Source organism: Carcharodon carcharias, chromosome 12 (genome assembly GCF_017639515.1).
Source record: "Carcharodon carcharias isolate sCarCar2 chromosome 12, sCarCar2.pri, whole genome shotgun sequence".
In the NCBI taxonomy this organism is placed as follows: domain Eukaryota; kingdom Metazoa; phylum Chordata; class Chondrichthyes; order Lamniformes; family Lamnidae; genus Carcharodon; species Carcharodon carcharias.
In genome coordinates, this window is record NC_054478.1 from 99905786 (window position 1) to 99928497 (window position 22712).

At 41.9% G+C, this 22712-nt stretch overlaps 1 protein-coding gene across 2 annotated transcripts in view; it reads left to right on the plus strand.

The window, feature by feature from the left end:
* The window catches only part of myo1b (myosin IB), a 290431-nt gene that overhangs the window by 262357 nt on the left and 5362 nt on the right, over window positions 1-22712 (plus strand). For both annotated transcript variants that reach the window (XM_041200715.1, XM_041200716.1), the window contains 5 exons: window positions 2962-3036; window positions 8421-8555; window positions 10164-10270; window positions 13895-14027; window positions 16282-16434. In XM_041200715.1, the coding sequence (XP_041056649.1) occupies window positions 2962-3036; window positions 8421-8555; window positions 10164-10270; window positions 13895-14027; window positions 16282-16434 (603 nt within the window). The remainder of the gene's footprint in view (window positions 1-2961; window positions 3037-8420; window positions 8556-10163; window positions 10271-13894; window positions 14028-16281; window positions 16435-22712) is intronic.

Consider the following 22712-nt stretch of genomic DNA (forward strand, 5'->3'; position numbering starts at 1 on the left):
TGATTCTTAAGATAGACATTGGATAGCATTGTGAGGTGCGATTAGATGGGAAAAGATACAAATTCATTGGGAAAAGATACAAATTCACAGGAAGGTTGGACACTTCATCAGATTGATTGTTTCGTTGCCATCTTTTTTACATTTTTCAGAATTTGAGCTTGATTTGTTTGAAACACCCACAGAAGTAATGTAGTAAGGCATTGTGCATGCAATTTAATCTTATATGCTGTTTAATAAGTATTTGTGAAACTAGCAGGTGGTCCAATAGCAAGTTGCTAGTAATATAATGCTTAGGAAGACTGATGAAGCTTTACTGAGAATCTCAAAATCCATTGGAATACTGTTTATCCTCACTATGGAACATAGCTCCTAAAGAGAATTGCATTGTTGCAAAGTAAAGCAAAATAGTCTTAACAATAAGATAGAAACAAAATATTGCGGATGCTGGAAATCTGAAACAAAAACAGAAAATGCTGGTAAAGCTCAGCAGGTCTGACAGCATCTGTGGAGAGAGAAACAGAGTTGATGTTTCGAGTCCGTATGACTCTTCTGAAGAATGCAGGACAAAGTTTGGTTTATATTTTATTGCAGAGTTCTGTAAGAAGGAATGCATGGCTGGGCATGAGTTGAAGGCTTCCCAGCTAACCCCGTAAGAAGTCTGTCCTTCACAGAACTCAAGAAAAAGATGATGGGGAAGAAGGAACCCCCACTGACAGCCTGGACAGATGTCTGCATCGCCCTGAAAATCCTTCAAAGTCTAATTAGGCCTTCCTCACTCTGATATAATAGAAAATTCCCAGAGGCCCTTTTCATGGATAAGATTTGCTGAACCTGGCATGACAAAGACATCACCATCCTAGGTAATCTCCTTAACAAGTGATGACCTTTCAACAACTGAGAACACAATTCCCCTTCATCCAATATGACCTATGCTGCTACCTTCACGTTAGATATTGCCTTAGGAACTCTGTTGTGTTTGAATAACTTCAGTGAGAGCTGATTTCTTCTCCCTCCCACAAAACTGTACCCACACTCTCTGATAAACTCACTTCTCCACTCTCTGTACCATGACTAGCATTCATCTTAAAAGACAACATAACATGAGACACTAAGCCACAAATAAGAGGAAGAATTGGGAAAAATAGCAATCCTTCACAATCACAATCAATCTGAAGTAAAATGTGGGAGGGCTAGCTTCCACGTGTTAATGAATTATACCTCCACGGAAGAACAAATGCTGGACGGTTTCTGACCAGAGGGGCAAATGGCTACACCCCTATCCCTTCATTCAACTTTCCTGGGTAACAATCTTAAAGAGAAGATAACACGCTTCCTGTCAATCCAAGCTTACATGCAATTGTCATTCCTAGCTACAAGGTGATGCGTCCTTGCAATATAGCACAAAACTTCCCAATACAGACATTCAGATGGAACATCTGTGGGTCATATCACAATCAGATCTTTCCTAGAAATCAAGGACAGAATTTTACATTCGGCGTGCGGGTGCGCGTTCGACACGCCGAAACAGAAATTGCCATGTGATGATGCAGGTGTGCGCCCCGACATCATCGCGAACTCGCGCAATTTTCCGTTTGGCGGGCATGCATCGGAGTTGGCTGCACGCCCACTGATAATTGAAAGGCCTATTAAGGCCATTAATTAGGTAATTAAGGGGAATTTTATGCTGCCCATCCAACCTTATGGTTTGTGGGCAGGCAAAAAGGCCAAGCAGCCTTTATGTTTTTTTTTAGGAAACCTCATCCGCAAGTGGGATGATGTTCCCTAAAGCTAATACTGATGAAATAAAGACATTATTTTGAAAATAAAAGCATGTACCATCTCATGTGACACAGTCACATGAGGGGACATGTTTCATTAAATTTTTAATATCCTTATCTATTTTTTAAAAAAAGCACTTCAATCTCCCTAAGGCAGCCTCATGGAGATTGAAGCACTCTTTTGCACACGTGTGCGAACTGTGCGCTGGACCCGACTCTTCCCCCCCCACCCGCACAGGTAGCCTGCTTGCGATCTACGCAAGGCGGGCCCTTAATTGGCTCGTCTGCGTGAAATCGTGGTTCGGAGCCAATCGTGGGCAGCGGTCATCTCCGTGGCCGCCCCTGCCCACTCCCACTGAGCCCACCCGACAAATGGAAAGTCCTGACCCAAGATAAGCCAAGCAGTTTGGAACTTATTCCTGGAATCCCACATGATCCAAATGCATCTGACATATACAAAGAATGCCCCTCAAGGAAGTAAAGGGCTCAACAGTCTAAAGCACCATAAAGGGCTGGATATTAGCACTATAAGGTCTGTCATCAAAGTTGCAAGGCCCTTGACTCAACTTCTGACTTTATGGATTGTTCTCAAATCATCCAGACCCTAAACAAAATGTTGTTAAAAACTTTTAAATTTATGTTATCAAGAACAGAATAACTATCCCTTCGACAGTATGACTGAAGTTATTAATCTGAGAGCCCACTATTTTTGAAGTTCTGAAAATTAGTACTACTAATCTGTTGTTGGTTCCTAATCCATTACTAACATTTCCATTTGCAGATTATGTGCATGTTTTTGTTCATCAAAGGTTTTGTTGACCGGTTTTATTGATTGATTAACATTGTTTTCTTGTGTCTTCAGTGTATTCCCTGTGTCAAATTAATTTAAATTTAAGATTCCTAAATGTTATTTAGTGTGATTTCTGAATTCAAGTTCTTAACGGTTTCTGACAGTTGTAGATTCTGCAGATTCTATGTAGAGACTGTTCTTGTGATCCAATTATAATGGTAATTTTCAACAAAGCAATTGAAGAATTGAAACACAAAATGCTTGAAAAACTCAGCAGGTCTGGCAACATCTATGGAGAGAGAACAACACAATTGATACTTCAAGTCCGTATGGCTCTTCAGAGAAGAATTACCTGTGTTAAATGTCTGCTCCTTCCTTCCTGTTTTTCTTCAGGTTCGCCGTGAATATAGAAAATTCTTCCGTGCAAACGCAGGAAGGAAGATTTATGAATTTATCGTTCAAAGAATTGTAAGTTCTTAGCAATTTGCTTCTCTAATAGTTGTACAACTTAGAATGCATTTGAAATCATTCTGATGGCGTCCAATACATGGTAAATACATGCCATAATTAGATGCAATGATCTATATCAATTCTGGACAATGAACAACTGTGGAGATAAGTGCTATTTTAATTTTATCATCTAGAGGTTAAAGTAATCTAATCAATTGGATTACGCAACTCTTAGCTATACTGTCTTAACAGATAATCTCACATTTGCTCAGGGGTACCTGCAGACTCAAACATGCCACCAAAAGCTCCTCTTAATGTGGTTAGAACACAACTCCAAGTCCCAAAACTATTGTTTCTGATGCCAGACAGGTATTGGTCATATATGATACCACTTGTTATGTCCATCTGACTAGATTGGTAGCGCACTGCCCTCAAGGTTAAGAGGTTGTATGATTGAACTCCAAAGCAGCTTTCAGTTTAAAATGTAAACTGACATTTTGCATTGTCAGGTGGAGATTCTTAATAGAGCAAAAAAAAATGTTAACTAAAACATCGATTTTGGAGTGTATTAGAGATGCAACAACAGCCCCTTCACAAATCTCAGGCTTTCAGTGATGAAGAATGACTTTAATGTGCAGTGATTGTTGCTTAGGCCACGGTTCTCCAAGGGGAGATCCATAGGCCAAAAAAGGCCCACAAAGTCTTTGCCACTTTCTTTCTTCTTTACACAAATGCAAAAATCCAATTTCAACTTCAGCTTTTAAAAATTCTGGGGTGTGGTGGAAGGGAAATGATTATTCCAGAATAATGGATTTTGTCCAATCTAGGATCATCCTCCAGATCCAGGGACTTTAAGAGCTTAAGTTCCAAGTTTTCAACCTTTAGGGTAAGGGGAAGATGAGGAGAGGGGAGGCGAAGAAGGGCAGAGGAACTGAAGTGTTCCTCCAGTCCTAATATTGTAGAAGATTGGAACATCAGCTACAACTCTGGAAGATAGAATGACGCAACTTCATCTGGATGACTGCCTCCTAGGCTGTATTGAGTCCCAAAGCAAAAGCGTTTTTTCTTTGCAGCCCATCAAATGTGTCAACCATTTCCAATTCCAGTGCTGTTGTGTGAAGCAAAGTATTGTAGCGCTGGTAATGAAATTGGTTTTCCATTACTTGTTTTCTGTTTTAGAACTGGCCCAAATGGTATATGCACGAGCTGTGACCTTGATGAAAATGGTTACTAATCTTGACTTGCCTTGTCAATTTTGTACTATTATGATCCCTGTAGATAGTGATAACTTTAAATGGCTGAAAGGATTGGACAACCAGATTTCAAGTTTAAGACGTTATGGTAACATACAAACTAAAAGCAGCACTATTTAAGTAGCCAAATTATACTCTAAACTACAGAAAAGCTCCTCCATTTAACATTTAAAATGGCCAAAAATCTCCCTCTATGGTTATTCTTTACTCTGTCCCTCAAGTAGACCATTCCATTCTCCAGGAGCCAGTCCAAAGTTGTTCACAGCTCCTTTGTTTTTTCCCAGCCAATAACTTCATATCCCCAAACTAACTTTCATGGTGTGGGTTACTCTGGAGATCTCTCCCTCTAGCCAAAGCCAGGCGAATCTTCCTAGCTTCATTTAAACCCTCGTTACCTTGCTCTCTTCAATCTGAGCACAAGCTCCCACCAACATTTTGTGTGGTGAACAATAGAGATTTGCTGCTTCCACCTCTCTGCTCTGTTACTGACTGACTCTGTCTGTGAGATTCAGTGATATTTAGGAAAATCTGCAACCTGAATGGCTCTTCTCCTGTCAAAGCCCGCCTCCATGGCAACATGAATCACATGAGCCTTGTATCTGGGCAGATACAGGGGAGATGATGGTGTAGTGGTATTGTCGTTGGACTAGTAATCCAGAGACCCAGGGTAATGCACTGAGGACACGGGTTTGAATCCCACCACAAATTTGAATTCAATAAAAATCTGTAGTTAAAAGTCCAATGATGAGCATTGTCGATTGTTGTAAAAGCCCATCTGGTTCACTAATGTCCTTTAGCGAAGGAAATCTGTCGTCCTTACCTGGTTTGGCCTACATGTAACTCCAGGCCCACATGTGAATCTTAAATGCCCCATGAAATGGCCTAGCAGGCCACTCAGTTGTAACAAACCACTACAAAGACACAAAAAAGGAATGAAACCGGACGGATTACCTGTCATCGACCTAGGCACCAGAAATGACAACAGCAATCACAGCCCTGTCGACCCTGCAAAGTCCTCCTTACTAACATCTGGGGGCCAGTGCCAAAATTGGGAGAGCTGTCTCACAGACCAGTCAAGCAACAGCCTGACATAGTCATCCTCACGGAATCATACCTTACAGATAATGTCCAAGACTCTACTAGTAGTCACCATCCGTGGGTATGTCCCATCCCACTGGCAGGACAGACCGAGAAGAGGTGGCAGCACAGTGTTATACAGTCGGGAGGGAGTTGCCCTGGAAGTCCTCAACTTCCATGGTCAAACATGGGCAAGGAAACCTCCTGCTGATTATCACGTACTGCCCTCCCTCAGCTAATGAATCAGTGCTCCTCCATGTTGAACATCACTTGGAGGAAGCACTGAGGGTGGCAAGGATGCAGAATGTTCTCTGAGTGGGTGACTTCAATGTGGCTTGTTAGCACCACAACTAGCCGAGCTGGCTGAGTCCTAAATGACATGGCTGCTAGACTGGGTCTGCAGTAGGTGGTGAGAGAACCAACAAGAGGGAAAAACATACTTGACCTCATCCTCATCGACCTGCCTGTCGCACTTGCATCTGTCCATGACTGTATAGGTAGGAGTGTCCACCACACAGTTGTTGTGCAGACAAAGTCCCACCTACACCTCCATCGTGTTGTGTGACACTACCGCCGTGCTAAATGGGATAGATTTCGAACTAATCTAGCAACTCAAGACTTGGCATCCATAAGGCGCTATGGGCCATCAGCAGCAGCAGAATTGTACTCAAACACAATCTGTAACCTCATGGCCTGGCATATCTCCCACTCTACCATTACCATCAAGCCAGGGGATCAACCCTGGTTCAATGAAGAGTGTAGGAGGGCATGCCAGGAGCAGCACCAAGAATACCTAAAAATGAGTTGTCAACCTGGTGAAGCTATAAAACAGGACTACTTGCGTGCCAAACGGCTTAAGCAGCAAGTAATAGACGGAGCTAAGCGACCTCACAACCAACGGATCAGATCTAAGCTCTGCAGTCCTGCTACATCCAGTCATGAATGGTGGTAGACAATTAGAAAACTCACTAGAGGAGGAAGCTCCACAAATCTCCCCATCGTCAATGATGGAAGAGCCCAGCACAGTAGTGCAAAAGATAAGGCTGAAGCATTCACAACAATCTTCAGCCAGACATGCCAAGTGGATGATCCATCTTGGCTTCTGGAGGTCCCCAGCATCACAGATGCCAGTCTTCAGCCAATTCGATTCACTCTACGTGATATCAAGTAACAGCTGAAGGTACTGGATACTGCAAAGGCTATGGGCCCTGACAACATTCCGGCAATAGTACTGAAGACTTGTGCTCCAGAACTTGCTGCACCCCTAGCCAAGTTCCAGTACAACTACAACAATCGCATCTACCTGGCTATGTTGCAAATTGCCTAGGTATGTCCTGTACACAAAAAAAAAGGACAAATTCGGCCAATTACCGCCCTATCAGTCTACTCTCCATCATCAGTAAAGTAATAGAAAGGGTCATCAGCAGTGCTATCAAGCGATACTTGCTTAGTAGTAACCTGCTCACTGATGTCCAGTTTGGGTTCCGCCAGGGCTACTCAGCTCCTGACCTCATTACAGCCTTATTTCAAACTTGGACAAAAGAACTGAACTCCTGAGGTGAGGTGAGAGTGACTGCCCTTGACATCAAGACAGCATTTGACCAAGTGTGGCATCAAGGAGCCCTAGCAAAACTGGAGTCAATGGGTATCGGGAAAAACCCTCCACTGGTTGGAGTCATACCTAGCACAAAGGAAGATAGTTGTGGTTGTTGGGGATCAGTCGTCTCAGCTTCAAGACATAACTGCAGGAATCCCTCAGGGTAGTGTCCTAGGCCCAGCCATCTTCAGCTGCTCCATCAATGACCTTCCTTCCATCGTAAGGTCAGAAGTGAGGATGTGCAATCATCAGCGAACAATGTTCAGCACCATTCGTGATTCCTCAGATACTGAAGCAGTCCATGTCCAAATGCAGCAAGACCTGGACAATATCCAGGTTTGGGCTGACAAGTGGCAAGTAACATTCATGCCAGACAAGTGTCAGGCAATGACCATCTCCAACAGGAGAGAATCCAACCATTGCTTCTTGATGTTCAATGGCATTACCATCACTGAATCCCCCACTATCAACATACTGAGGGTTACCATTGACCAGAAACTGAACTGAACTAGCCGTATAAATACTGTGGCTACAAGAGCAGGTCAGAGGCTAGGAATCGTGTGATGAGTAACTCACCATCTGACTCCTCAAAGCCAGTCCACGATCTACAAGGCACAAATCAGGAGTGTGATGGAATACTCCCCACTTGCCTGGATGAGTGCAGCTCCTACAACACTGACGAAGCTGCACACTGTCCAGGACAAAGCAGTCCGCTTGATTGGCACCACATCCACAAACATTCACTCCCTCCACCACCAAATCACAGTAGCAGCAGTAAGAACCATCTGCAAGGTGCACTGCAGGAATTCACTAAGGCTCATTAGACAGCACCTTCCAAACCCATGACTGCTACCACCTAGAAGGACAAGGGCGACAAATAGATGGGAACATCACCACCTGGAAGGTCCCCTCCAAGTCACTCACCATCCTGACTTGGAAATTTATCACCATTCCTTCATTGTCGCTGGGTCAAAATCCTGGAACTCCCTTCCTAACAGCACTGTGGGTGTACCTACAACACATGGACTGCAGCTGTTCAAGAAGGTAGCTCACCACCATCTGCTCAAGGGCAACTAGGGATGGGCAATAAACGCTGGCCCAGCCAGCGAAGCCCACATCCCATGAATGAATAAATAAAAATAAATGCTCATTAGCTATCCTCTAACTTCATTCTATACTGGAATTAAATAGACAGTTTACAAAACCTGAAATTCCTAACACCTTCTTGGGACTTGGAGATTGTCAGGACAGCTGCTTTGGTCATTGTTTATAATAAGAAAGCCTGCACCCCCCCCCCCCCCCCAACAGCCAAGCCACCCAGGCTTGTTGTCGGACAGAATTCAGAACAGGTCAGAACAACCCCCTTCATTCGTCCATTTTACTCTAAATTAAAGTTCTGAAACACAACAATCCCATTATAACCTCTCATATTTTTAACAGAACTGAATGTAATGCATTGCTTTACTTTAAACTAGATGCAAAAGTATTTCTTGGAACTGAAGAAGAAGCTGCCTTCAATGTCCCCCACAGAGACGACTTGGCCTGCACGACCATACCTCTTCCTGGATAATACACACACTGAGCTGAAGAGGATCTTCCACCTATGGAGGGTAGAAAGCAAAATAAGATTTTATCACATATTAACAATTAAATACAGGTTCATTAGTCCACATTTTCTTCCCTCATTTGCCATTCCCTCCCCACCCCATCCCTCACACATTTTCTATTCCCAATTTCTGGTAGTGCAAATTCCTGAACTCAGAACTGTTCTCTCAAATGAGGCTCAGAAATGGGCATTTTTCTAAAATGGCAAGAAAAACACCTAAATAGTAACTGAAGGTCAGCCTTACAGAGACTTGGAAGTAGTTACCCACTTCATTGGCTAGGGAATGATGGATGGGACACCATATTTAATCTGAGCATCCCTGAGCTAGGGAATAGGAGAAGTAATCAGTGCTGTGACTACTGGTCTGTGATTTCTACCTGAAAGTGCGCACACATTAATGCTTATTGAGGACAGGTTAAGGATTGCCTGTGACACACATATCCTCTCCCAGCTCATTGGGGGGCATTTCCCAGACCCTTATAGACAGGTTTGGAGGGGCTGAGGTGTGAGAGGGGGAAGGAAATTTAGGAAAAAATGCGTCCAGCCAATTTGCCAATGAGTTTTGTCTCCGGCTGCTCTTACAGGCAGGATGGATCCGATTCTGGCAACCCACACATCTGTGGCGAGAAGCCAATTAAGGCAATTAAGGGGTCAATTTTCAGCTTTTTTTCCCCAGCTCAAGTCAGCCGGTGGCACCCAGGATCCTTGTGGTGTCACGCCTTGACCATTCAGAGGAGGTCAGAACCATGTGAAATTTCAAAGCTTTTTAATGTTTACCACAAGAGGTGGTGGAGCTGATGCCTTCCCATGTCAAAGGCTTGCCATAGCTTGACAATCTGGAGACTGATTAATCCAATAGTCCTGCGATTGATACATTGCCAGACGATCCGTTGATAATGATAGACCCTCCATTGTGTCGCTGACAGTCCCTCTGCTTCCTTCTCAGCAACACTCTGACTGGTGACACTGTGAAGACTGCCGGCCGTGCTGTATCTCCCCCCCACCCTCAGAACTTGCCCGCCTTGCCTAATTGGACGTTATTCCCTGCAGTGGATCCTTAATTGGCCAGCTTATGTATGGTTGTGCATGAAGTCCTGCTGCTACTGTGAACAGGGCCTAGATCCAAAAAGGTTCCGAAGCATGAAAATTTTCAAGTCCGGAGGTTTCAGCCCATTGTTTCTGATAATTAGCTGGACTGAGTTTCCCATTCTGGAACTGGGTGAATTTATCTCATGTTCTAGAACGCTCCAAGTAGTAGTTTTCCTGCAAGACATTGTACAGAAAGCCATCAGAAAGGATAGCAAAAATTATCAGGTATTTCAAATGGATGACCTTGACTCAAGTTAGTCTTCTGAGTGACAGAACAAATAGAAAAGCCAGTGGCTTTTTTAGGGATGAACAATTCACCTTTGCTCATCTGTAACAAAAATTGCAGTACAATTCAGCTTTAAAGAACCATTAACTAATGTTGAAGTAACATAAGCTCAAATGATTTGTTGGACAACCTATAATCTAAACCTGCAGAGTGTTGCTTCCTCTTGGCTTTACAGTGCTAAAAGGACAAAGGGATTTTATTTTAAATTTAGAACAAACTGTTGTGCTTTACTCGCAGTGCAAGAAGTACAGGGATCAATTCACAGCACAAAAGAGAGCTATTTTCGAAGAGAAGCTTGAGGCGAGTGAACTATTCAAAGATAAAAAGGCATTGTATGCCAACAGGTAATTATCAATAGTGCTGGATACATTGTGAAGTGTCCTTCAAAAGCATAATGCTTTAAAACTTTAAAAATAATGAATTATGCCCTGGTACTGATGAATGCTAATGCATTTCAATGTGTTGTACCATTTATATTGTTTCTATGGGACTGATGAAATCCTTATAAATCTCCTTTGAGATCTGCTGATATATACATTTTTTTTCCAAAACAAAGGTAATGATTAACTCAATAATGATCATGCATGGAGAATTCGAGGAACTTTATAGCCTTTCTCCTTCAGGTATAACTTGCGTACTGTATTGAAAAAGAATTACGATGATTGCATAGAAGCATGAACTATATATGAAATACAAGATAAGGATTACAGTGTTTTTTTTTAAAGTGATCATCAGCTTTGGCTCTTTGATGTTGGCAGTTTGATTTTGGTGAATGATTATCCAAGTGCGTTCACAACAAAAAACAATGGGGATGATTTCCAAAAAAAGTATTTAGACTTTGCAAGGTCAGATATGACCTCTGGGCCGTAAAGTTTCTCTTGAGCCCTGTTCCACCTAGCCAGATGTTAATTCCATTTGTATAAAGGGGTTATTTATAGCACTTTCTGGGCATCTGTCCATAGGAGCCAGGACTATTGGAGAAAGACCTCCCTCTCATCAGAGGGCCTGGCAGTTTTGGCTGAAGAATTGCTATTTCTTTCGAGAAGAAAACTGAATTTGTTTTAAGCCTTTGTGTCAAGAGAGATGTTAGGAAATAGCTCATTACTATCAAGTTTATCCTGCTTTTATAGATTGAAAACCAGAAGTGAGCATAGAGGTTCCCAACAAATACTATTGATTCATTCAAATCCAAATGAGAGAAATTTCTTTCAGAAAACAAAATTTTAGATATGGTATATGGGTAACTTGAGACATGACATAGAATGGTTACAGTACAGAAGGAGGCCATTTGGCCCATTGTATCTGTGCTAGCTCTCTGAGAACAACTCAGTGAGTCCTACTTCCCTGCCCTTTCCCCATAACTCTGCAAATGTTTTCTCTCCTGATAATTATCCAATTCCTTTTTGAAAGCCATGATTGACTGTACCTCGACAAGATTCTCAGGCTGTTCAGATCCTATCCTAATGAAAAAATTGATCTCATGTCACATTTGATTCTTTCACCATTAACTTTAATTTGGTGTCCTCTGGTTCTCTACCCTTCCACCAGTGGGAACAATTTCTCTCAAATTACTCTGTCCAAATCCCTCATGATTTTGAACACCTCTATCACATCCCCTCTGGATCTTCTCCTCACTCAGGAGAATAGCTCCAGCTTCTCCAATCTATCCACTTAACTAAAGTCCCTCATCCGTGGAACGGTTCTTGTAAATCTTTTCTGCACCCTCTCTAAAACCTTCACATTCTTCCTAAAGTGTGGTGCCCAAAATTGGACACAATATTCTAGTTGAGGCTGAACCAGTGTTTCATAAAAGTTGATCATAACTTCCCTGCTTTTGTACTCTATGCCACTATTTATTAAGTCCAGAATCCCGTATGTTTTATTAACTGCTTTCTCAACTTGCCATGTCACTTCCAGCAATTTGTACACATACCTCCAGGTCTAAAAACAAAAAAACTGCGGATGCTGGAAATCCAAAACAAAAACAGAATTACCTGGAAAAACTCAGCAGGTCTGGCAGCATCGGCGGAGAAGAAAAGAGTTGACGTTTCGAGTCCTCATGACCCTTCGACAGAACTTGAGTTCGAGTCCAGGAAAGAGCTGAAATATAAGCTGGTTTAAGGTGTGTGTGTGGGGGGCGGAGAGATAGAGAGACAGAGAGGTGGAGGGGGTTGGTGTGGTTGTAGCGACAAACAAGCAGTGATAGAAGCAGATCATCAAAAGATGTCAACAACAACAACTATTGTTGTTGACATCTTTTGATGATCTGCTTCTATCACTGCTTGTTTGTCGCTACAACCACACCAACCCCCTCCACCTCTCTGTCTCTCTATCTCTCCGCCCCCCACACAAACACCTTAAACCAGCTTATATTTCAGCTCTTTCCTGGACTCGAACTCAAGTTCTGTCGAAGGGTCATGAGGACTCGAAACGTCAACTCTTTTCTTCTCCGCCGATGCTGCCAGACCTGCTGAGTACCTCCAGGTCTGTTTGCTTCTGTACCACCTTTAGAATTGTATCCTTTCCTTAATATTGCCTCTCCTCATTTTTGCTACCAAAATGTATCATTTTACACTTCTCTGCATTAAATTTCATCTGCCACATGTCTGTCCATTCCACTAGCCTGTCTGTGTCCTCTTTAAGTCTATTCTTAGAAATTATAGAACAGAATGAGATCATTCGCCTACTGCACCTGAGCTGGTGCTAGTTCTATAACAGGAGCTGTCTATTTCAATCCCATTTCACCGCTCTTTCCTGATATTCTTTTTCAAATATTTATTATTTCAAATATTTATCTAAATCCCCCTCAACTGCTGTTATATTTATGCTTCATTAACCATTTGTGATGAGCCATTCCTCATCTAATAGCCCTCAATGTGAAGAATAACTTCTTTTAACTTCCTCCTTTGGTCTTTTAGTGATAATCCTGAGCCCTTTGCCCCTTGTTATTTTTTCACAAACCCTTGGAAACAATCTTTCACCACTTACTGTCAAGGTCAACCTTTATTACATCTCCCCTTCCTCTTTGTTTCAATTAAAAGTAACCTATTTTTTGATCCTTTCTTCAAAATTACAGCCCCTCGCTGCTGATATCATTCCATTGATCTTCATTGTTTCATTTCTATGAATTGAATTGCATTCCCATAACCAAGTGCCCACAGCTCCACATAGTATTCGAACTTCGGCCTTATTAATAACTGTACGACTTCAACATCACTTGCATACTTTTGTGTCAATTCCCTTATGGATAAAACCATTGGCTTCTTATGGCGTTTTCAACCAGGACTCTCATCTACAAAGAGGTAAATATCTGTACCCCAGACATAATGGCTGCAAGTTTTACCTAACTTTAGTGGTGACTGCACTGTCCAGTCGTACAGACTATGACAGTTCCGGATTTAATCCAGTCTGTTCTGAATTGCCTGACCTCAACTGGGGTGGCCAGAGTTCCAGCCTCTGATCTCTATTCAGTGACCCCAATTGGAAAGTACATAAGTGTGGCCATGGGAAAGGTTGTTATGATATGAAATGGGTGTCTAAATTGACTACCACAGTCACTGCTTTTACTCACACATGAAGAATTGCCATTCAGGTGAGATGTCACATCCTGCCTGACTCCCATGAAGCTAAATCTTTTTAAATGGTGGCAGCCAGACGATTGCAGAAGAATTTTCGTTCTGTCTAGTTTGTTCATAGTGGAGTTGAGTGATCTGCTCCCTTAATGTTTTTTTTTGAAACAGAAGTAAAAAAAAAAAAGTGGCATTAATGTGAAAATGTTCCTGTTCATGATTAATTTTAAGTTGATCTTGAGCAGTTCCCTCTGTACTTTGATTCAGTTACCAGACCTCGAAATGCTGATCAGGGGTGTTTGGAGTTCTGTTAAATGAAAACAATGTGATGACGTAGGTACATAAAATGACAGAAGGTTCGTTCATTATAATTTCAATTCTGGAATTTTCCCTCTACAGTGTTTGTCAGCCTTTCCAAGGTGATTATCTGGAAATCAGTAAGAATCCCAAATACCAGAAGCTGACTGGTGCTGTGGAAGAGAAGATTTTGCTGGCAGATGTTGTAAACAAAATTAATCGAGCTAATGGCAAGGTCAGAGGAAGTTTGATTCATAGTGTTTTTGTGGGTCTGATATTTTCTCAGAGGTGTTTCCACTCCCCCACCATAATCTCACTGAAAGCTTGGCGGAAACTTCACTTAAGTAAATGTAAACCCTACAGCCCTGAGGAAACTCTGGGCCAAAGTCTTTACAGTTTGATACAACTTAAACCAGAAAAACAGGCTGCCTGGTGACGTAATGGGTAAATACAGCATGTGATTCAACAATGAGTGATATGGAGCAGTAAAGTTCCATGTTCAACCCTGTAATGAATGTATTAGCTAATCTCACTTGGACTGCTGCTGAACAATTGTTCTCAGCATCTCCAGTTTCCAAGAGAGAAAAAGATCAGGTTCCTCTACCTGATCAGTGAGCATTGACCTGTGGATTGTAGAGTGAGGACAGAATGGGATTCGCATGTTGTGCCCCCATCCCAGTGGTTGAAAAGCATGTTGATATGTATTGTCCACATTTAGCTACGGGTACAGTGTCTCAAAAATGGCAACCTTTGAAAAAAGAATGCATAATAGTGAAGAAATAACGTTTGGAAACAGGCTGTGCGGGCGGGTGAGTGAGGATACCAGAGAACTGCAGCCTCCTGTATGTGTGGGAAACAAGACCTATCAGCTATTTCAAAGAATTTCAAGTACAGTGCATGGAGTGGATCTCACCAGCTAATACCAAGGGCAGAATTTTTTGCTCGGTGTGCAGGTGTGCGCCCGACACACTCGAGCATAAACTAGTGCATGATGATGTCAGGTGAACGTCCCGATGTCATCACACGTTCATACGACATTTCGGTCAGTGCGTACACAAGAGAGTCAGCAGCACGTGCCCGTCGACAATTAAGAGGTCTATTAAGGCTCTTAAAGTACTAATTAACTGAGATTTTTCGTTGCCCGTCCAACGTTATAGACGACAGGCGGGCGAATCAGCCAGGCGGCCTTTGCATGTTCAGGAAACCTCATCTGTGGGCGGGATGAGGTTTCCGTTATTAAATTAAAAAAAAAATGTATGGACAGAATTTTCAACAGGTATATGTTCCAGTGACTGACTCTGATGCATGGCAGCTTTCTGCCTTCAGGGAGCTTTCATTCTGCACTTTCCCTCGTCCGCGCTGACTTCAGCGATTGCCCTCCTCCTGCCCCCACCCCGGCAGCGCTGAGTCTTTCAGCACGCCTTTCATACCGGCTGGCCGTTAATTGGCCGTGCAATCGCGGTTGGTGGTCCGTTACCTGGCCGCTCCCAGGCCCACCAATCACGGGCAGCCACCGAACTAAAAATCCTGCCTTAAGATTGAACTTTTTGACTTGCACAGTGTATCACTATCAAGACTTCTCCGTTTTATTAGCCGTTGGGCTGGGTTGGAGGTTCAATGCGGGTTGGACAGATCGGATTGGGTCAGGCAGGTTTGGCCAAACCAGGGCAGGTGCAGCCAAGGATCAATTGAACCGCTCAGAGCACAAGAAATGACTGCCATACAAAGCTGATAACTAGGCCAGCATGTCACTGTGCCCATGCAGCATTTGGTGAATTGTCCTAAGTTTGTCTCAGGTTATTTGACTCATTTAATAACAATTAAAATTGATGCATGACAGCTTATAAAAATGTCCAGTTTTCAGACAACTTCAGTTTTCAGATAGCTGGGTTTGAGAGACAGTACCTATATTAAAAATGGTCACTTGGGGTGACATACTGAAAGGCTGTCATGCCCATAGAACTGTTAATGCTTTCCGGAGCAGATGGAAAAAGAAGAGGAAAGCTAATAAAAAAGATGTTTTATTACATTTTTGAGCATTTTATATTTTGAATGATTGTTTGCATTTGAGTGTCAAGTGACAAACCAATGATAATTTTTTGGAAGGAAAAGGTGTACTTACCAGTTGTGCCACAAGTAGAAATGACGAGCTATTATCCTACCCCAATTTATAACCTTGAAATTGGCCACCAAGTATGAACTGATTGGAAGAGCTTTAAGGTTACTAATTTGCGGCTGGGTGGACAGGATTGTTAGTAACGTACAAAGGAAGTTATCCAGTTCTTTTCTAAAGCACAGGGTCACATATGACTTGAGGAAATTCTGACCTCAGTAAGAACATCTAATATAGTTGGGAGTAAGTGGCTGTCAAGTTTGTAGCAATATTCATTTGAAAATCATGATAAGCTTGAAAAGGGGCTTAAATGCAATGATGATTCATTCGTTCTAGCAGACCTTATTTCTACCGACTGTTGTTCTTGTTGATGCAGGGAGCCCCAAGAATTTTCCTATTAACCCAAAGCAACTTCTTCATAGCTGATCAAAAATCAGGCCAGATCAAATCCACTATTCCTGTGATGGACATCACCAGTGTGTCTGTAAGCAAACAAACAGATGGTCTTTTTGCTGTGCATCTCAAAGAGGTAAGTGCTCAATAGACCATTAAATGTCCTTTTGTATAAAGTAGAAATGGGTAAAATGACAGCAGCAATGTATCAGTAATCTGAATAAATATCTTGTTCTTTGCAAATTTGTGAATAGAAAACCAATGAACAAAAGAGAGAATAGTTGTGCACAATTTTCATTTTCTCCTTTGCTACTTAGGGCTAATTGTCCCGTATATGGTTAGTTGAAAATTACTGTGAAACTCTTCATTTAAGCAAATTTTATAAATATTAATAATCCATTTAGAATAATGAACTTATAATTCAGTAAAAACTTTAGAAAAGCACAACAATAAAATCCCATGAAATTAAAGTATTTTGAAATAAATTGTCATCCTGCACAACTTACTATTTAAAGGGAAAGTTAAAATTCCACTAAATTCTTCTTTGGAAGTGCTGTAATTCCTTTGTTCCACTCCTTTTCAAATGAACTCTGAAACTCCCTATTAAGTGAGCACTATTTTAATTGAACCATTTAAGCATTTGTGAAGTGTATTCATTGTTGTAATGTGTTGTAGGGGGCTGGTTAGCTCAGTTGGCTAGCATGTGGTTCAGAATAATGTCAACCATGCAGGTTCAATTCCTGTTCCGGCTGAGGTAGACATTGGACCTGCCACCTTACCTGCCCCATGTTTGATGCAGAGTGATGCCCTCAAGCTATATAATCAATTGTCTCTGTTCAGTAGAGAGAATCTACGGTCCCTTGTGGACTACAGCTGATTACCTACCTGCCTAACATGCGGTAGCCAGTTTGCACACAATTTTCCACGAAAAGCGGTTAAATAAATAGCCAGATTATCCGTTTTAGTGGTGTTGATTGAAGACAGAATTTTTGAAACTCAGCCATGAACAAATGCTACATCAGCTGGCCTGTCAATCAAAGGAATCTAGCAGAAGTTTTTTGAACAATCTCTGACAGTTTAAAGAGCGGATCATTTAAAAAGACTTCAGATGATGACATTTAATCAGAGCTCATCCATCCTTCAAGAGCATTTACATCTACTCCATAAATTTGTGACTCTCGAATGGCAGGTTAAGGCCCTTGCAACATCTAAAACCAGGGTCAGGACTTCCCACATCCTGGTACCACCCACCATTTTTAGAGGTTCACGGGAGTCAAAAAGACTCCATGAAACTCTGGCCCAGAATCTCAGAATAAGGACATTTAGGACTCTTAACACACAGGGTTATGAATCTCTGGAATTCTCTGCCCCAGAGAGCTGTGGATCCTCACTGACTGTGTCAAGACAGAATTCAATAGATTTTTGGCAACTAAGGGACATGGTGATAGTGTGGGATGATTGGAGATGATCAGCCATGATCTTGTTGGATGGAGGAGCAAGCTTAAAGGGCCAAATGGCCTACACCAGTTCCAATTTCTTATGAATACTTGAGTGTCGAGGGATCTTTTGCATCCAGTTAGAAGGCAGGTGAAGCCCTAGTTTAATGCCTCATACAAACATGGTACTATGACAACAACAATTTATTTTTATGTAGCACCTTTAATGTAATAAAACACACCAAGGTGCTTCACAAGATCATTATAAAACAAGGTATGACAGAGCCACTTAAGGGGATATTAGGTCAAATGACCAAAGCTTGGTCAAAGAGGTAGATTTTGAGGTGTGTCCTAAAGGAGGAAAGTGAGGTTGTGAAATGGAGGTAGGGAAGGTATGCCTGAGCTTGACGCCTAGGAACTGAAGGCACACCAACAAATGATGGAGCAACTTAAAATCAGGAATGCACATGAGGCCAGAATTAGAGGAGCACAAATATGGCAGAGGGTTGTGGGATTGGAGAAGATTACAGAACTAAGGAGGGATGAGGCCATGTAAGGATTTGAAAAAAAGGATGAGGATTTTAAAGTTGCTTGACTGGGAGCCAATGTAGCTCAGTGAGCACAGGGGTGGTAGGGGGACAGGTCTTGCTGAGAGTAAGAGACAGGCACCAGAATTTTGGATGGCCTCAAGTTTACAAAGGGTACAGTGAGGGAGACCAGCCAAGGGTGTATTGGAATAGTGGAGTCTGGAGCTAACAAAGGCATAAATGAGGGTTTCAGCAGCATGAGACGGGCAAAGTCAGGCGATTTTACAGAGTTGAAAACAGGGGTCTGATGAGGGCACAAATATGAGGTCGCAAAGTCATCTAAGGATCAAATGTTGTGAACACACTGGCTTATTCTCAGACTTGCCAGGGAGAGGGATGAGGGAACAGAGGTTGGAGCAGCAACTGTAAACGATGACTTTAGTCTTCCCAATACTTAATTGGAGGAAATTTGTGTTATTCTAGCACTGGATGTCGGATAAGCCGTCTTATAATTTAGCAACAGTGGAGGAGTCAAGTGGTGGTGGTGAGGTAGAGCTGGGTGTCATCAGCATACATGTGAAAATTAATGCTGTGCTTTTGGACGATGTCAACAAGTAGTAGCATGTAGATCAGAAATAGGAGGGGCCAAAGATTGATCCTTGGGGGCACCAGAGGTAACTCTGCAGGGTAAGGAAGAGAAGTCATTACAAGTGATTCCCTGGCTATGATTAGATAGATAAAAATGGAACCAGGTGAGAGCAATCCCACTGAACTGGATGGCAGTGGAGAAGCGTTGCAGGAGGATGGTATGGTCAACCATGTCAAAGGCTGCAGGCAGAATGAGGGGGGAGCGTTTACCTTTGTCACAGTCACATAGGATGTCATGCAACTTTAATAAGAGTTGTTTCGGTCCTGTGGCAGGAGCACTTTCGATAATACAGCATCCTCTCAATAATGAGCTGAAATGTCAGCTTAATTTTTTATATCCAGGTCTCTAGAATAGGATTTGGACCCAGAAACATAGGCAAAAGTGCTACTACTGAAATGAGGTTGATGTGTATAGACACAGGTCAGGATCAGGCTCAACTCAAATGATCTCACGGTTTGATAATGTCATGCCCACACAATTATACTCATAGATATATGGAAAATGGACACTTTACTATTAAAAGAAAATGGAGAATGGACATTCTCCTTTGAAACAATGTGGAGTTGAGAGGACATGTGTCCTCCTTTCTTTTCTGCCAATATACATGGAACACCACAAGGCTGGAAGCAAGTCTGCTTGTCTGGACAGGATACTAAAATTCAAATGGCCTTTCAGAGCATTTCATTGAGTAGAAATTAAAATGCAAAAAACCTTTTCTGCGGATTAATGGCTGCAGTTGTCCCAATACCTGCGGAAGCTAGTTAACAATGGATTTGCAAACTTCTTGGCTTCGAAATGGAATTCCACAGAATGACTATGAGAAGAAGCCCTATCACAAGGAGATACAAATGGGTAAAACTCGAACACTATTATGTGTCAATGCTGAAGTCATCAAAGGTCATTTGTGTGGACAATGGAAAACAAATCTACGGTCTCTTAACAGACGTTGATTCTGATAAGGAACATTTATTAAGACACATTTTGAGAAACGCCACAGACACGGGGGGAACAGATTCAGACCAACAAACAAAAGACCCTGCCTAAAAACCATCAGCAGGCAGTGAATTGGAGCTAGCCTTTGCCTATCGATTTTGAAGAACAAAACCAGGTTGTCGCTACAGGGGTTCAATTGCACTTCAACTGGAGTGAAGGCAGAAATCTCTTGCTGCAAGCAGTAAGCCACTACAAATCCGTCGTCAGAAACACCCAACCTTTGTTTCTTCAGTGTACCGAAGGGAAATCACAGGCCTGCAACATTTCAAGACTGCATCTTGAGGGAATCCAGGGTGACAGTGAAATTTTGGACCCTTAAGACCTAAGTGTATGCTACCTCTTTTGTAATCACTTTTTTTTGCATGTGTGTACACATCTGTTTACGTCTGTGAATGGGTGCTGTTGCGAGTACATTCAGGTGTGAAGAAAAACATTACTTTTTAAACTTACGAGGGAACCTGTCTTTTGTCTGTTCCTGAGAGTTCCAGCATTCAAGAAGTTAAAACACTTTCTTTTTCTTCAAAACACTTCTGTCTCTGTTCAGTCGAGAGGTAGATAAAGGGGAAACCATCTTACAATCTCTCTTCTGTCCGTAACAATAAGGTGGTTATCCAAGCTCTGCCATGAAGATTAACCACATGGATGAGGAGCCACATCCTACCATGGTTCAGCACCTTTGGAAAAGGAGAGAAAAGGGAAAATGTTGGTAAAACCTATATTTTAAAAAAAAAGTGTTCAGGTTTCTCTCATATCCCCAAAACTAATTAACAAGAGGTCCTCTATTGCTCGGTTAAACTGTTACAGTATATAACTTTAACCTCAAATTGCCTTTAAGAATTTGTTGTTTCTTCCACCTGCTTTGGGAACATCATTAAAATATCTGAGACTTAGCTATCAGGGATAGTTCAAGACCTCAGAATGATGCTGTAATTCAGGAGCCAACTATCCAGAGATCCCTTGGCATAAGAAGCTGCTGACTGAATGTGAACACTAGTATACCATTCACTGTCTAGTTCTGGTGGGTGTGAAGTTATTACTGAATACAGCTTTTGTCTGGCATTTTAACTTAGTTATAATTCTCCTTGGACTGCATTCATTTAGTTTGCGAAATGCGGCATAATTTATGAAATATTACTTAAACATGAAGTTGGTCGCAAATAGAAATGCGAAGCAGTACTAACCAAAGTGAAGTTTGTTCAATTTAGGTTTGTGTTAGTAGAATGTGAGCCGCTCGTTTAAATTTGCAGCAGGTTAAGTACAATTTTTCTGAAATACATTGGTAATATCATTTAGGTTTGTTAGTTTGTGCAGAATAGAAATATAACAGATCTAATAAATCCAGTTTAGCTTACTGTGGCCTTGTCCCATGTAATATGTTCACGTCTTTACTTAGCAGCATCCGGTTACAGCACGTGACTTCCAGCATTGTTTCAAATTTGTCTGTTTTGTAGGGCCAATTAGAATCTAGTTTAATGTTTAAAATTATATTCATCCAGGACTTGTTATCAAAACATCCATATCCTTGGTTTGTCAGGATTTTCCACTTTACGTAAGGTTGACATGTTATGCTTTGATCTTCTCATACTTCCTTGGGCCAGCCTCATTTGAATAATTTCCAATCTGGGAGCCCTTCTCGTGGAAGGGAGGAAAATTACTGCTGCAGTCCCTGGGCCGTTGAACAGTATACCTTGTTTTCAATTTTAAATGTAGCCTGATTTTACTAGATTGGATGTTGTTACATTTAATAACCTCTTCCACTTGTCATAGCCAGTCCTGCTCTGAAACTAATGATAGAAAACAAATAACATGATTTTTCTATTATGAGCATGAAAGCACCTGCCATATTAGAAATCGATATAGTCACCATCCCATCATTCTGGCTGAATGTCTTAGAAGGGGAGGTGGGTTATGGACTAAGGTAGGACATCTCCTTACTTCAAATTTCACATCAGATTTCAACAACATATCATCCCTGTTAGTTCAGATGTAACTTCTTACTCCACCCTGCTATCTGATTAAAGCAGGTAAGGAGAAGAATTTTTTAAGTTTCCTTCTTGGCAAGGGGGAAGAGGTACATTTGTCCAGGCCCCACATAGAATTCTTTGACTTATTTTCTCTACCTGCACCAGCCTGATGCCGCTTCTTTTTCTGCTTCCACACATCAGCCATTGTCTGTCCTTTCTGAGTAAGGAAAATGTGGCTCATGTGTTAAAATGGCCTGAACATCTCACTGTGCAGGCACCAAGCATCTCGCTCATGTCAGGCAACTCCCTCTTCTTGACCACACTGCCCCCCACCCACCCACCCACCAACACACCATGTCACACTCATACCCCATGTTAAAATGGGGGCTGTAAGTTAGGAGTCCCACATTTGTTTCTTGAGGTTTTCATTGAGATCTGGTTATATGTGAGCTCCTTCTAGTGACAGAAAAACATACTGCAGTACTAAAAGCAGCTACTTTTCCACAAGAATTACCTAGTTAGTATTAATAATTTACATATAATGATGAGGGTTTTTAGTTAAAGCTCAGTAAGGTGACAAATGGAACTCCTTCCACTTTTGGTATTTAATATATTCCTCGGTCACACCTGTTTCAACTGCATATTTTAATTCCAGCCTGAGAAGCTCATGCACCCACTTTAACTTCTCCATTTTCTAAATACCAGTCCGTGGCAAATTATGAATGATTTCTGCTAAGAGTCTGGAGCCGCTGCTCATTTCATCTAAGGAGGCTCTTGCAGCCAGGCGACAAGACTTTTATTCTAACAGTTTAGTTGGAATTAAGCTGGAATCTCAGGGTTGAAAT